At 52.8% G+C, this 16,154-nt stretch overlaps 5 protein-coding genes across 5 annotated transcripts; 3 read left to right on the forward strand and 2 right to left on the reverse strand.

Annotated features, from left to right (window-relative positions):
* Positions 1-387: 387 nt before the first annotated feature.
* Positions 388-2,112, forward strand: PtrM4_059860 (uncharacterized protein; the record flags this gene model as incomplete). The annotated part of the gene is made up of 4 exons (XM_066105469.1): positions 388-481; positions 558-565; positions 667-818; positions 1,503-2,112. The coding sequence occupies 4 exons, from the start codon at positions 388-390 to the stop codon at positions 2,110-2,112; spliced, it is 864 nt and encodes a 287-aa protein (XP_065964096.1).
* Positions 2,113-4,070: 1,958 nt separating this feature from the next.
* PtrM4_059870 (Tymo-45kd-70kd multi-domain protein) lies at positions 4,071-5,223 on the reverse strand (the record flags this gene model as incomplete). Its single annotated transcript, XM_001932759.2, has 2 exons — positions 4,071-4,817; positions 4,915-5,223. 2 exons carry the CDS (start codon positions 5,221-5,223, stop codon positions 4,071-4,073), a joined length of 1,056 nt encoding a protein of 351 aa, XP_001932794.2.
* Positions 5,224-7,157: 1,934 nt separating this feature from the next.
* On the forward strand, positions 7,158-9,273 carry PtrM4_059880 (TNG2, Chromatin remodeling protein, contains PhD zinc finger; the record flags this gene model as incomplete). The annotated part of the gene is made up of 2 exons (XM_001932760.2): positions 7,158-7,520; positions 7,570-9,273. 2 exons carry the CDS (start codon positions 7,158-7,160, stop codon positions 9,271-9,273), a joined length of 2,067 nt encoding a protein of 688 aa, XP_001932795.1.
* A 703-nt stretch (positions 9,274-9,976) lies between these two features.
* Positions 9,977-12,097, forward strand: PtrM4_059890 (UshA, 5'-nucleotidase-2',3'-cyclic phosphodiesterase and related esterase; the record flags this gene model as incomplete). The annotated part of the gene is made up of 3 exons (XM_001932761.1): positions 9,977-10,253; positions 10,306-10,361; positions 10,409-12,097. The coding sequence occupies 3 exons, from the start codon at positions 9,977-9,979 to the stop codon at positions 12,095-12,097; spliced, it is 2,022 nt and encodes a 673-aa protein (XP_001932796.1).
* A 489-nt stretch (positions 12,098-12,586) lies between these two features.
* On the reverse strand, positions 12,587-15,651 carry PtrM4_059900 (Myosin-tail-1 multi-domain protein; the record flags this gene model as incomplete). The annotated part of the gene is made up of 3 exons (XM_066105470.1): positions 12,587-12,694; positions 12,751-14,688; positions 14,785-15,651. 3 exons carry the CDS (start codon positions 15,649-15,651, stop codon positions 12,587-12,589), a joined length of 2,913 nt encoding a protein of 970 aa, XP_065964097.1.
* Between the last annotated feature and the right edge of the window lie 503 nt (positions 15,652-16,154).

Genomic DNA, 16,154 nt, shown 5'->3' on the forward strand with positions numbered 1-16,154 from the left:
CGCTTGTGTCACCTGGTGCGTACAAGTAAGGCTTTCTCCATTTACCGAACACCACACGCCCAGGTGAGCGCAACTCTACCCACATTCGAAGTTCTACAAAGCACCTACCAGCCAGTCAGGCGTTCCGCTTCCTCGATCTTGCACCCGGTAAGTGCTAATTTCACAATTTTGTACCTGTTTGACAGCCATGGCTAACAGTACTCAAAGCTCCGGAACCGTATTTACGACTTCGTGGCACCCTCTGAAGAGATTCACCCTAAACATACACTCTTCGGTCACAACGCCAACTACGCTGCACTGACGCGTGCGTGTCGCTAGATTCGAAAGTAGTACCTTCCTCTTCAGCGTGCATCGGCCAATATCGCATTTGCCTTCCATGAACTCAACATGGCGAACGACTACTTTGTCATCTTCTACAATAGCCAGGGATGCGGTGGCACCTCTTCCGGTCCATACAAGCTCACCGTCGAACTTGAAGACGGTAGAGGCGATGAAAACGCCCAGGACATCCTTCCTTTGATCAAACTTCATCAAGACTGCCTGCAGACACGAATCAGGATCCATCGTATAATACGCCCTTCCTTACCAAGACATGAGAGATACAACAAACATTGTCATCGTGAACTGAAACAAATCATGGATAATAACAATAACAATACCAATTAGATTACCGATCTTCGAAATGGCAGATTCAAGAAGATCAAGATTAGGCTCAATTTCGTTGCACCCTACGACAATCCTATGGAAATCCACTATAGATTCGTAAAGAGCCGTACACCACGGGAAATCAAGCTCATTCGACAGAGATTCCAGGAAAGGTATGCTTACAACAATGTTACATACAAGGAGAGGATGAAATTAGGATCTTATACCTGTTAAGAGCGATGGTCCAGCGGAACTATTTACGGTGAGGAAGAATCTGTAGTAAGATAACCACAAGAAGCGTTGCATGAAGGTGGTCTTGAGAGTAGACAACTTGAAGAGAACCCTGGGGTATGGCAAGAGAACAAGATCAACAAGAACTAGTCGACAACTCTGTTAGCTCGCATCCGTAGAGTGATGCGGTACGCTACACGCAGCTGGCACTGAGAAACTAGAATACAGAGTGATGTACTTTTCTTGGATACGTGGAATGCTCATGTGTGACATCTTATTAGTCATCAGGGTGTTGGACATCTGCAATGAATTCACACGTGCCCTGCATCACACGTGCCCTGCACAGACCCATCACCACATTACATAAATATGACCTATACCATCCTATGTCATGTTTATTGCTGCCTAGCCATTATATAATTTTTTTCTCTTAGCTACCCTACCTAATGACCTTCTTTACCTCGCACGTCAACATCCTACGACATCGGTGTATTAGCACCTAAGTCTGAGCACTCGTTCCTTGTCGCGCGCCACCAGAGTACTCATCATAGCCTTCCGTTTCCTCGACCTGCTTCCGGGTATGTTGTTATTGGTGCGCCATGTAAATTCCGCACGTATTAATCAAGAACAAAACTGCGCAACCTCGTCTATGAATTCGCCGCTGTCTCGGAGCAGCCCATCCAGATCGCCTGCAAGACGCCAAAAGCCTCCCAGAAAGGAGACACTGTCCAAGAAAACAAGAAGGCCGGGACTTATGCAGGTTTGACGAGCGTCTGCCGTCAAGTCCGCAAAGAGTATCTGCCTATCCAGCGACGCGAGGTGAACCTTCGGATCAACCTCTGGGACCTTGAGAAGTTCTTTGCCACCTTCGATCTGCTTCATTGGGCCACGACCAGTCAGCCTCGAGGACTCGATATTTCGATCCCATTTCCATTGTATAGGACTTCGAAGATCGATATACTTCCACTTGTCCAGCTCTACTCGTTGGGCCACTTGACCACTACTGTCCCTGTGCCCCCGACAGAAGAGGATGTGGAAGTAGAGGAAATCGGCTCGCCTCTTTACAAGAAGATGGATACTGAACAGTGGATGATAGTAGATCGGTACATGCGCGACATCCAAGAAAATTGGGACCATGAACCGTTCTTCACAGGCAGAGTGAAGAAGATTGACTATTTCCCACGAATCTCCATGCCACCAAGGATCGTACTAATGACACGAGATCCCGCGCTCTAAGAACTAATTATCTCAGGTTTCTACACGAGCCTCCATGTCAAACAGGCCCCATCTGTCCCTGCATCTCGAGAATAAACCCCTCTGTCGCTCTAACCGCCTCCTCCGCATCTTTCAGCTCATCTTTCGCCGCGCTGATCTGCTGTCTACTGCCCCGATCCTTTATCTACACATCTTCAACATCCCGTCAGACGTGTTCCGAACTATACCCCCTCGTTACAGGCACTTCATCCGTGAGCCAAGTAATGGAACCGAAACATGCAAACTTTCTCCTCGGTATCTTTTCTTTCTCATGCGCGATGTTGGTTATGGGGTAGGTGTGATTTATTTTCAATTCCCATATTTGGAGTCTGGTTGTGGCGAGCTGTCGGTTTAGATTGTTGGCTGAGATAAACGTATTGTGTCTGTTTCAGATGGCGAGAGTTGGGCAGGTGAAAATTGAGAGGCGGCCATATCGGATGCGTATGGAAGTAATTGTATCTATTGAGCTTCGGAGAGTGAGTTGATAAAGCTCTGAGAAACACTTGTTCAGAAGTATCTGTGCCAAAAATGGTTTGTCTACTGTAGTACGCCGAGATTAATATCCAAAGCAGTGAAATGGTACAAAGGTACACGTGTGAGGCCACGCCCGAAAGTCACGATATGTATCAGTGCATCTACTGAGTCCAATGGCCTTTGAAATTCGCACTCATAGTCAACATGTCTGAACAAGGGAACGACTCTCCAGCAAGAGACGCGGACAAGCAGCACCACCCATCGCAACCCAATCCACCACACAAACACAAAACCAGTCACCTCTTTCCCACCCGTCAACCCAAGCCATCTAAACTCAACCCCAGAGTCCCTCATCTCCTCTACAAATCTCCGAGAGCTCCCCCCCAAACCAAACAAATAAAACAAATCCCAATCGCAGAGAACCGCCGCGGCGCCACCCGAAAAGAATCACCCATCCCGCATCCGCCACACGCCACATGACCTCTGCTGCGTGCAGCACAGTAGGCACAGCTCGCAACAACGCCGCCGCAACAGATCCCGCCCCCATCTGCGAACACCTACAATACACACCTACTGCAGGAACAACCCGACGTAGCACCGAGAAAAGAGACGCGGAAAGCCGCCCCTATTGGCTGTGTTTCCAACACACTTGCGAAAAGTCTGCGAGGGGGCCATGGCTAGACGGCGGCGTCTATTCAGGTAGGCGGCTGCGCATGTGCAGAAGTGGAGATGCATAAGCGGATTTGCGCGCAGAAGACGCAGGCTGCGCGGGGCCCATGCCGTATGTGCATTACAGGTGCGGTGCGTTGCGGATGTGCATGTGCAGTATGCAGGTAGCCGTGCTTGCAGGAGAGGTTTTGACGACGACAACGTCGCTTCATATGGACAATGGAACGAGTAGGAGTAGAAGTAGCAGTCTTACATGGTATCAATATAATCTATTTGTACGTATCTACAGTCGAGCATCTCTTCCCAATACAGTCTCTGTCTCTGCTGCGGCGCATACAAACCACACGTACATCACAAGCATTGCGCAACATGCAAAGCGATCAAGTAAATGTGTTTCCAAATAATGTGTATTCTTCAATATCTACCATGCAAGCCATGAAGAGAGAGAGAGTATGATGGGTATCGTAGAGAGATCGCAAGAGAGAGAAACCAGAAAATGACAAACTAAATGATCCGTTCGCCCGTTGTACTCCAAGACCGGCTCTCAACCATAGTCATAACAACGCCTAAGGCTTCCTTACGCGGTGGTACCTATTGCGGTGAAGAGCGCGTGTGTAGATGGAAAGATAGCCATGGTGTGCCAGATCGATCAAGTTTCGCTGAACGCCGTGGGTAGAAATACTGATATGTGAGATCGCTCTCAAGAGCACTCTAGGATGTGTTAGAAAATGTTGTGCAGGGGATAGAGGGAGATGACTTACTCCCAGGAGCGTTGTGAACGCCGATGAAACCCACACTTAAGCCTTGCGGTTTGTCTTCTTGACAGCGCCCTTGGAGGAGATGTGGCTGGGGGTCTTGGGGGTCTTGGGAGTCTTGGGAGACGCGGTGGAGGTCCGAGCCTTGATAGGGGTCTTGGCCTTGCCGGGAACCTTGGGCAAGAATTCAATTGCGGGTACTTGAGAACAATCCTCGCCTTCAAGCATCTGGAGGATGATATCGACGATCTTCTTGGCATCCTCGTAGGACTTGTTGCGACCGAGCCACTGGTCGAGCTCACGGAGGACATCGATGGGAGCTTCGAAGTGCTTTCCGCTGCCGGGGGCCGTATTCTTCTCGGCGTCTGCGGTGTTCAAACCAGAGTTGACCTGTCGGCAATACTGGTTGAGACGAGACTCCTCCGACTTCTTGAGGGCAACATCATAGGTGGTCCCCGGGTGTTGCTCCTCGATGACGTCGAACTGGCGGAGAATGAGCTGGACCTTACGCAGCTGCCACTTTGGCTTACTGTAGGTTGCGCGTTGATAATGCTTACGGCAAAATAGGGGCCAGTCCGTAATGTCGCGGGTACAAGACTTGTTGCGTCCAAAATGATCCGAGATGACCTTGCGAGACAAGTCCTTGGTATACTGGCCAGTAATGCACCGGGTATGTTCGTCATTCATACAGATGAACTCGCGTTCATGGTCCGGGACGTCCTCGGCCGATAATTCGTCATCATTTTCTTCAGAAAGCTCCTTGACAGTGACAGGCTCCTTGACATCGTTCTAGCGCAAGGTGTCAGTGTATCTGTCCATACAGTGTGCAGCATAGGTTGAAAACAGCAAGTCATGGCGACATGCTGGTAACAGTCAAACCACTTACAGGTTCAGACATGACCGTGTCGGGAGAGCCAATGAGCGGTGATGAAGCTTCTTCCTTGACAGGCTTGGACGGGGTGGACGGGGTGGACGGAGGGGTAACTGCGCGCGTCGCAACCACGGGCGAGACCACAACAGGCGCAGCGGTGACCTCAGGAGTATCGTCGACGGGCGAGAGGAGATTGTTCACGGCCATGGTGGAGCGGATAGTGTCGGTCTGAGTGGTCTCAGTCTTGTCGGTGATGGGAGAGACGAGGTTGGTGTCCATAGACAGATTGAGAGTTTGAGTAGAATTGGAGGCTGAGCTGTTCATATTCGCGATTGGGGTCGACTTCAAGTTAGTTGTGTGAGAAATGTTTGGGAGGAAGTCTCGAAAGAGGTGAGCGGAGGGGTCTTATACGTACTGGCAGAGCAGACGGGCGGCGGTGACTGTGATGGTGGGCTGACTCAAAGTGAAGTTGAGTCTACAGTGATCAATGAGCCGTTGTTTGAATGGCTACCTGATTGACCCACCGCCCGAAGAATAGGATCGAGCGCACCCGGCCACGTTCACTGCTATTGTCCGTGTATTCACGTTGACGGCGTACAATACAACGTCACGGCGGCCCGAATCCGCTAATGCCCCACCAAACGACCATCTGCCTGGCAGCCGGAGCCAATGACGTGCGTGTGAAAGTCACGATGGTCTGCCAGCTCCCCTGCCAAGCATATCGTTTGCGCAAGTTCATGCCTCACCTCCCCTCGAGCCGCGTATGACGCTCGTAGCGCGACCCGTGCTGGCCAACACGACCGATATTAAACATGGAATTGGTGGGAACATGAAACAGTCGCTATGGCCGCCAACCCGAGGAGCAAGGCTGTCTAGAAGCCGCGGCACGGTATAGGTGTGATAGAGCCAAGAGCGACACGGAACCCCCACGGTAAGAAGATTGACAGGATACGGGCTCGACAAACGCTGTTTTAGGCATGACTGAGGATGAAGAAGGAAACGGTGATGCATACGAGCTTGCACCTTGGAGATGGAGCGCTGATACGGACATGATGACTCAAGAAACGTGATGAGAGAGTGCGACAAACCCCACAATAACATGGTCAAGCAACCTAGCGCGTGTTGTATGTCCATGAGCTCAGTGCTTGCGATCGTGACGATGCTACCAACAGTTCACCTTCCAATCGAGCCATGGCGGCGAGGCCGTTTGGTGAAGGATACATTGAATGGTACTTCACCACGTCTAGTTTGAAGTTGAATTCTTCACGTGGTATCATCAGATCGACAGAGATCAGTGCCTCACAGGGACCGCGGAGCGCTAGGTAAGAGACAAGTTTGCCATTCCCCAACAACGACAATCTGATAACAAGACCTCGTTCCGGGTTACCAGAAGTGTTTAGGCTTGAATCGGCAATGGATGCGAGTGAGTCCATACCGGGCCCATCCACTACCGACTAGCCACGGGGATTTGCGATGCCGTTATGTATCCGGGCGGCTATGTGAGTTGTTCCTGTTGGCAGATAGTCCCCTACATACAACGAAGATGATGCTAGTCTAGCCCTCGCACTCTCCTTAAAGAAAAGTTGTGCATGCGGCACGGGCCGCGGCTGGGGCCAAACAGTTCACGAGACAGACGACCTTTGGCGCCGTGCTATTATGTAGGTACCAGCGCTTAATTCAAATCTGCATATGTACTGGATAGTCATGTTTTGACTTGACGTATATGTTAGAGAACCTCATCCGACATGGGACGGGTGTCGTTAGCAGGGATTTCCGGTTATAGTAAGCCAAGGTCCATTCTGCCAGTCCAACATAACCGGCCAATAGAAGAGGAGTAATGAAAGAAAGTCAATTGTAAACGTTCCACTCCTCGTATCGGGAGAGGTGGTAGCGCACGTTGTTGGAAGGGGTCACGGAGCTCAGCGGTTGACGATGGCTGGTGGCTTAGTAAGGCGTTATCGGAGTACGCTACCACCGATAACCGGAACACGTGCGCGCAGAGAGGTTCCATTCCGTCAGTGGACGTCTTGGCGTCTTTTCGCGCTTGTGTTGAGGAGCTCCCACGGGGCCATTCTGCCTTTCCACGCTGCAAATAGAGGTAAATGAGTGGAAACACCAGCAAACCTACTGTCGTCGCTTGAGATGCGCGCACACGTCATTTCTACCACCAAACTTGTTTCTAAGCACTCAACTCAGCGCTGAGCGCGTTCGCCCCCAATTTCCACGCCTTTACTACCCAACCGGCGCCGACAGCCACGATGCCACCGACGACAGGCACGAGAACGTCTACTAGACAGGGACGGGCTACTGTTCGGCCTACGAATTACTATGCGCGTACCTTTGCTGGTAGACTCGCAGCGAGCGGTATGGAGCAGACACCTGAAGCTGCCAACAGCGCGCCCGGCTTCCTCCCAGCCCTCACGCACTTCACAGGCGCCGTAGATGCGTTTCCCAAGGAGATGATCAAGCATTTCTCGCTATTCAAGGAAGTCGAGGCCAAGCTCTTCGATCCGGAGCACATGCTCAAGGAGCTGCTCGACCAAATCGCCCAGCTGCCCGTCACAACAAGAGGACAGTTGAGGTCGACCGAATCTTCCGCAGGGGCCGACAGCAGCGCCAGTGTGAGTCCTATGGCTGTATCTATCATGACTATAAGCTCACCCCTCGCAGGATTCCCCCCCTCACCTCGGCAATGCCTCACCTGAAGAGCAAGCGACGACAGAGAAGCGTCAGCTCATGCACCGCCTCTGCATTCTTATCCGGGGCATGATGTCCACACTCGACGAGAAGTTGGTCGTCCTCCAGGGCGCAAAGGCCACCAAAGACAGAGGCCTTGCGCGCATGCACCACTCGTACGCCCAGCTCGACGGCGAAATTAGCGACGAAGCGCGATACGGCAGCCTGACGCATTGGGCGTACGCGGATAAAGAAGAGAAGAAGAAGGGCGGCCCGTCCCACGAGCGGCAGAGGCGCGAGGTAGCGGCCGCGAATAACCTTGCGGCGGCGGCCCAGCACGTGCATGATGTGGACTCGATTGCTGCGAAGAGCGAGGCCCGACGTGAAGCTATGCAGGCGAACAAGCGCAGCCGGCACCAGCAGATTGATTCTGACTTCGATGACCGACCAACCAAGAAACCGCAGAAAAGGAAGCCCATGCCCACAGAGGCAGCGCCAGACAACCGCAGCGTCGGTCTGGGGATAACGAGCAATGGCGCAGGTCCTCACAACAAGCGAAAGAAGACGGAAAAGGCACTCGCTGCCGCGGCACCAGCTGCCCCGCCAATGGAACGAACCGTGAGCAGCGCCCTAAAGATTGCTGGCAATGGAGTACGGGGCGGATCAAGCCCACGAGGAACCCCAGTTCCAGAAAGCGGACCACCCAAGCGCAAACCACGAGCGCCTCCCGTCCCTGCCCAGCGTAAGAATCCGCTACCAACATACTCTCCCCCAATGGCCTCATCACCCCTGGCTGCCAACTTTGCTATCAATAAGGCAACTGCAGGTACATCAGATCGGCCACTGTCGGCGCGTGCACGAAAGAATTCGACAGCGAACTCTGTTGCATCGCTCAAAGACCAGGAGGCTCCAGCTGGGCGTCGTCCTTCCACCTCCCACTCTGTACAACATGTCACCAGCAACGCCATTACCGAGCTCGAGCAGGCTGCCGGCATCGTACGCGATGACACGTCAGCCAAGGGCGCTTCCGCAAAAGAGACGGCAGAGACATCACCAGCGTTCGACACAGCGACGATGAAACTAGAAGATTTGGGACAGCCAGAGCCTGAGCGCATGGACATCGACACGCCGCTACAGCTGCCCGTTGCGAGCAGGCCCGGCCGAACCTCAAAAACAGCGACACCTGTCATTGGAAGCTTTCCCGAGATATCCATGGCGCGAAGTCGCAGCAGCCGCAACGCGAACAATGGCACCAATTCTACTACTTCGTCGGAGAACAACAGCACGGTGACTGGCACAGTCTCTAAACGAGGCAAGAAGAACGCGCAGTCGAACGCTGCAGCTGCTTCCCCTGCAATGAAGCCCACGCAAAACGTCAAGTCGAACCCTCCATCGTCCGCAGCAAGTTCAGTCGCACAAGAGCAGGAATACCAGGAACCAGAGGCAGAGGCGGAGCCCGAAGCCGAGTCAGAAGAAGATGGAGACGAGCCCCGATACTGCTACTGCAACGAAGTGTCGTATGGAAACATGATAGCCTGCGACAACGACGACTGTCCCCGTGAGTGGTTCCACCTCGCCTGTGTACATCTAGAGAAGGCGCCCACAGGCAGGACAAAGTGGTTCTGCAGTGACGAGTGCAAGGATACCCACGCCAAAGCCAAGACCAAGGGGGGCCGTCCGGGGAGTAGTAGGCAATAGGAATTAGGAAGGAGTTCAAGGCGTTCTGGGACGGGTCCAGCAGGAGCTGGGTCTAGGCAAGGCCCGAAGGGTAAGGGCAAGGCTAGGTTAAATCTCTGGGATGGTTGGAATGCTCTCTGAGCTTCCGGTCTGGTCTGTTTTCTTTGGATTCTTGTGTGGGCTTTTTTTCTTTTGCGGCGTTGTTTCTTGGGAGGGGCTGGCTATGCGGCGCAAGCTTTTGCTATGATGATGGCACTTGACATGCGATATCGATATCCCCCTCCGGAGGTGTGGCGTTTTGTATTCTCAGCATGGCATCGAGAAGCGTATTCTTGCATGGTCTCTTCTTTTGTAAAGCAACATATATATAGCAAAGATTATTTACATCAAACTGGAATTGTCTGTGGGCCAGACACGACTAAAATGAGGGGCAGATGACGGCCGCATCTTCCGCCCGCGCCTGTTGCATGCCACTGCGGCAGCGGCACGATGCCCGTCAGCCTCGCCCTGCCCCTGCAGCTCCGTCGGGGCTTAGTATTACGTGTCCGTCATTGGCCGCCATGTGGCTGCCATGCATGACCTCACGAGCCTGGACCCTGAAGCCGCTAGCCTGCCATTGACATGCCGCAGTGCTCACCGCCGAACACGCGATCTCGCCCTGAGGTCAATTAACTTCAGTATTCCGGCACCCTAAGACTGTGATAGCGTGAACGAAAGACATACAATGGCACCAGCAGACGACAATCCCTCGGCCGAGGAAGTGCTCATATGCGAGCCTACAGGTGGGGCGCCCAATGCCCCGCCTGACCTCCGCTTGTTACACTACAATGATGTGTACCATGTCGAAGCTGGGTCGCGGGAGCCTGTGGGAGGATATGCGAGGTTTCAAACTTTGGTCAATTACTACAGGGATGACAAGAGGTTTGATGGGCTGACGAAGCTCTTGACCTTCTTTTCCGGTGATGCGTTTAATCCGAGTATTGAGAGCAGTATCACAAAGGGTCAGTGAGGGGTATCATGCAGGGGAAGTGGTGATAGCTGACGAGCGTTTAGGTAGTCATATGGTTCCTGTACTGAACAACATTGGTACAGATGTTTCATGCGTGGGGGTATGTATGTCTATATTGTTCATCATGACTGTGTCTAACACTGGTAGAACCACGATCTCGACTTCGGCGTCAAGCAATACCGCCATCTAACAGCCAAATGCAATTTCCCCTGGCTCCTCGCAAACGTACTGGACCCAGCCCTCGGCGACGGCGTCCCTCTAGGAAACGCAAAGAAAACAGTCATGCTCACAGCCTCCAACGGCATCAAAGTCGGCGTCATCGGGCTCGCCGAACGAGAATGGCTCGATACTATCAACGCCCTCCCGCCCGACATAATCTACAAGAGCGCCTCGGAAACCGCCAAAGAACTCATCCCATACCTAAAAGCCCAAGGCGCCGAAATTATAATCTGCGTATCCCATCAACGCGAACCAAACGACAACAAACTCGCAAAACAAGTCGGCGGCTCCTACATCGACATCATTCTCGGTGGTCACGACCACTACTACTCGTACAGTCTGATCAACGGTACACAAGTCCTACGCTCGGGAACGGACTTCAAGCAACTATCCTACATCGAAGCATGGCGTAACCCCTCTGGTGACCCAGGTTGGCAGTTCAAAATCACCCGCCGCGACATCGTCAGCAGTATCCCACAGGACCCGTCCGCCATGGCCCTAGTGGAAGAGCAAACGCGCGATATACGAAAACGGCTTGATAAACCAATCGGTTACACAGCCGCTCCTCTCGACGCGCGCTTCACAACCGTTCGAACCCGCGAATCCAACATCGGAAACTTTGTCTGCGATCTCATGCGGTACTACTACTCAGCCGAGTGCTGCATCATGGCATCAGGCACCATACGCGGCGACCAAATCTACCCGCCCGGCTTACTCAAGTTGCGCGACCTGGTCAATTGCTTCCCGTTTGAGGACCCGGTTGTTGTGCTAAAAGTCACTGGCAAGGCGATTGTAGAAGCGTTGGAGAACGGGGTGTCGAATTATCCGGCGTTGGAGGGCAGATTCCCACAGGTGTCGAATATTTGCTTTGAAGTGGATTATGGTATGGTGCCTGGGAAGAGGGTGGGGAAAGTGACGATTGGAGACGAGGACGTGGATGAGGGCAGGGAGTATGTACTTGCTACTAGGGGGTATATGGGGAGGGGTAAAGGCGAGTTTTTCCTTATGTCCTTATCCCCTTCTGCTAACGAGTTCCGTGTTATAGATGGTTACACATCCCTCCTCATCCGCGAAGAAGGCGGCGTAGCCGAGGAAATCGTATCCGAAGAAAACGGCGTCCTCATCTCCACCATCTTACGCCAATACTTCATGTCGCTCAAGGTGCTCGGCAAATGGAAGCGCTGGGGCAAGTCCATGGATTCGAAATTCTCCAATATTCAAACTTCGCTTCAGAAAAATAGCGCTCATGCGTTTCATGAACCGTCGCCTACATCGCCTGTTTCGTCACCGGTGCAGAAGAAGCACCCAAGGATTGGGAAAATGGCGGGGGAGAGCAAGGACGGAGACGAAACGGAGGACCCGGATGCGGAGGAGGATGAGGATGATGGTGCGGTTTTTGATGATAGTTTTCCGATTGCGTTTACGGAGAGACAGGTCGAGGTTGTGAGGAAGGTGATGCGGAAATGGTGGCGGGTGGCGGGGCTGAAGGGAAATCCGGTGCCGTGTGATGAGTTGGGAGGAGGCGAGTTTCAGGTAAACTGGACAAAGGCAATTGCACCGAGGTTGGAGGGGAGGATTGTTGAGGTTGGTAAGGGTGTGGTGAGTGTTGAGGCGTAGAAGGACATGTTTGGAATGAGAGCATTAGAGTACGCTCATCGCAGCTCTAACGACAACCTAGAAACATACATTAGAAGAAGAGACTAGGACCAAAAAGTAAGATATAAATAAACCATTAAGATCTAGTCTATTTTCTCTCTCCTATGCAAAAAGACTGCCTAGCATTTTGCCCTATTCCCTATACAAGCCTCTCTCACTCCAGAGAACTCAGTTCCCCATGCTTCCACAAGAAGTTACACAGTACAACAGCATAAACATTACTAGTTATACGCTTTCCACGCCCCATATCCAATATGCATGTGCGCATTTGCCCTTCAAAAAACGCCGCTTTACAAATAAATACGATAACACTTCTTGATGTCCAAGAGAGAAGATAAGGGGTATATAGTATATACAAAAGATACACAGACGGCTGAGAAGAAAGCGAAGCGAAACGAAGAAAAGTGGCGTAACGTCGAACTGTAATATAAAAAGGAAGAGAAAAAGCGATCAACCAGGCATAGTCATAGTCCTAGAAAGATTGGAGCGTTGCGGAATAGCGTCTTTGCGTAACTGGCGGACCACAGCTTCGAGTTTGCGTCGTTCTTCTTGTTCAGCCTGCAAATATTGTCAGTATACCATTCCCGTGTGACCAAGGTCAAGATTTGACTCACCCTCAGTGCTTTCAGACCCTCCGCAGTCCGATCTCTCATCATCTTGCGGAAGTCTTCTCTCAACATGCGAATACTAGTCGCGCCCATGTCAAACTGCGCACCGCCATTAGGCATACCCGGACTCCTGACGCCGAGCCATTTGACTTTCTCATCGCTGAGGTCGCGTTCCAGGGCCTCCTTTTCGTCGCGTAGTTTGTCGATTTGGGACTCGAGGGTGTCTCGGTCCTTTTCGTTTTGGATGGCGTCGCGGGTGAGGGCTTCGTATTCGGCGGCCATGCCGGAGAGTTCGGCTTTGAGATTACGCTCTGATCGGCGAGCTTCGGCTTCGGATTGAGAAGCCACGTCTTGAACTTTACGGAGAGCTTCTAGTTCGCCTAAGAGGGCTTTGTTTTGCTCGCTGAGTTCATCCAGCTCCTTCTTAATGGCTGGATTTGATCCGGCGTCTGCGGCGCGTTGGGCGCGGGTACCGTAAGCACCATCGAGTTCTGCTTTGGCAAAGGTGAGCTCGGTTGTCAGACGGACAATTTCGCCTTCGAGATTGCGGAACTCTTCCTCCTTGGCGTTGAGCATGTTGGTAGCATCCAACGAACGTGCCTCTGCTGCTTGCTTTGCTTCTGTTATAGCCATGAGAGTCGCCGTGGTTTGTGCAATCTTCTCAGTAGCTGCTGCGAGCTCGGCTTGTATGGCTGCTCCTTCCACTCGAGCAGTATCTTGGGCTTCCCTCAGCTTAGACTCTAGCATGAGAGCTCGTTCCTGAGCATCCCGAACCTGAGCCTCGTACCCGGCAATACGTTGATCTGCCTCTTGTGATGAGACATTGTACGTGCTGTGGCGTTCTTGATGCTCCTTTAGTTCTTCCTCGTATGCCGCAGCGCGTTTTTCAGCTTCTTGCATTTGGCTCTGGTAGCTGACAGCTTGCTTCTGCACGTCCTTGAGTTGCTCTTCATAGGCAATAGCACGCTGCTTGGCTTCTTTCAAGTCCTTTTCGAATGCCATGACCCGCTCTTGTACGTTGATAAGCTGGGCTTCAAGACCGGCGTTGCGTTCCTGAGTGTCACGCAAGATCTGCGCCTCAACGTTAATCTTTGCTCCGTCGAATTGCTGCAGTTGACTGATCGCCCGGTCCAGCTCCTCTTCCATGGTCTTCTTCTCAGATCTCGCACTGAGCACTTGTGTGTTGAGTCGCTCGAATTCGGCTTCTTTCTGCGCATCAGACTTGCTGTTGAGCTCACGCTGCTGCTTGATCTGGCGCATAAGGACCGACTGCTTTTCTTTAAGGTTGGTGGCACGGCTGAACAGCATCTGCACCTTGGAGGAGAAAGCAAGCAACGAGTATGATTCGTTGGCGTTGGCATCCTCGTCTGGTGACAGCTGCTCCTCGGCGTCTGGGTCTTCTTCCATTAGTCGGCGTCGTTCGCGCTTCCGTTCACGCGCTTGTGCCTCGCCCTTTAGAATCATGTCCCACAGGCCCCGCATGGTGTTTTCGTATTTCTCGGCCAATTCCGCACTCTCCGAATCGCTCACGGGCACGGCTCTGGAGCGGAGCTGGTTGATCTGCTCGTCAATAGCGTACTGCATCTGCTCAAGAGTATAGACTGTGTTCTCCATGTAGTTGAGCTGCTCGGTCGAGCCTGAGCCGGTGATTGCTGGTGGAGGGGCGATCTTTTCTGTTCGTTGGTCTGATCGGGAGACGACGGTGTATAGTTGATTGTTGATACCCTCAAGACGGCCCTCTACCTCGCTTAGTGCATGTCTTGCATTGGTGCGCATGTTTGCCTGTTCGGCGCTGATACTGCGGAGGCCTTGATCCAAAAATTCGAGCTGACGATCCAGCGTAGAAGCATCTGGCGTTCCTTCGAGTGCCAGCGGGGGTAGAGAGTAGTCCTGGTCCCGCTCGGGGTTGGCTTCAATAATGAGCGTTCTCAGGCGCTCGTTCAACTCTTGCAGCCGGGTGGCAGTTGAAATCAAGGCTTGGTCTGGTCGGTCTGGTCGGTCTGCAGAAGACGTCTGGTGGTGTGTTCCGTTCTGCAGCACATTCATAAGGTTGTCCAGGTTCTCCGGCGATCTGTACAAGCTTCTTTCGTCAAATTCGTCTGCACGGATGCCCTTGAGTCGGGCATCCTCGTACGTGTTCAGACTGGCCGGACTGTCGGGCCTGCGAAAGCCGTCTTCTCGTATTTCCGAGTCGTCCTTGTTTTGCTTCGGGCCCTTGTGCGTAAGCTGGAGAACGGCGGCGGTATGCATCAGCAGCTGCATATCTATCATGCGCATGCGAGACTCAATCTCCAGGCACTCGCGGATAAATTCCTCCACCTTCTTGTTGCTAGATTCAAGACCTTCGAGTTCCTCGGCGTCGTACTCCTGGACCGGGTTGCTGTTCTTACTGCTGAGGCCTCGCTTATGTCCCTTGCCCTTTTTTGAGGCCAGTCGGCCCAGGGACCGTGTCGCATCGCGGATCTTGGTCTCAGACTCGAGCTTCCGCCTCACTGTCCCCAAACGCGTATCCAAAGCCTTTTGTTCCTGCTTCAGCGCATCCACCTCTTCCACTGTCAAGATATCAAAGTGCTGGCTGTCTCCAATGGCCGTCTCGACCAGCAGATGCATGGCCACGGGGTCGGTTTCCAGGGCCTGGGAGTTTCGTTTGCGCGAGTTTCGTGGCGTATACACGCCATTCTCGCGCACTGTTTCTCGTCGGGTGTCTACAAAGACGTCTGCGGGGGGAATAAAGGCACTTGCTCCGAACCGAGGTGAGATCTGGTAGGCCATGGGGAAGAAGCTGGGCGAGGCAAGCCCAATGCCGGACGGGTAGACTGAAGTGGGCGAGGGAAAGTCATAAAGGGCGCGCGGACTAAGCGTGTCACCCACGTAGGGGTACTGTGTGCGCAGGCCATTGCTGGTCATGGTGGCTCTTGGCAGGCGTCGCGTGGAGAGGGTGAAGGGTGAAGCGTCGCGGTGGGGTGTAGCAAAAGTCCGGACGGAAAGCGCAACGGGAGCGCACAGTAGGAGAACTCGCGCAGCCAGCGAGGTTGTTGGGCGCTCACGGGGAGCGAAGCATGGTGCTACTCTTAGGGGAGATGAATTTCACTGAAAGCGGCTGTCAAGGGATGCCTCTGGTCCACTAACACGCCCGACGGGTATCCCAGCATGGACGCGCTTGGCAGGCACCTCTCCCCACACATGTTAGTTACATGCATCTGCTATAACTATCGCTGTCGGGGCTCCGTTGACGCCGAACTCACTGCCGAGATCTACTCCCGAGGCACGCAGTACATATAAAACGTTTTGTTCGAATTTGAACTTTTCTTCTTCGTCTATGAACTTCAACTGCCTTGAACGTGTCGCTGGTTCCCGCTACCTGCCGCTTTTGCATCAACGTCGATCCTCACTATACCGCTTTGGGATCC

Source organism: Pyrenophora tritici-repentis, chromosome 2 (assembly GCF_003171515.1).
Source record: "Pyrenophora tritici-repentis strain M4 chromosome 2, whole genome shotgun sequence".
In the NCBI taxonomy this organism is placed as follows: domain Eukaryota; kingdom Fungi; phylum Ascomycota; class Dothideomycetes; order Pleosporales; family Pleosporaceae; genus Pyrenophora; species Pyrenophora tritici-repentis.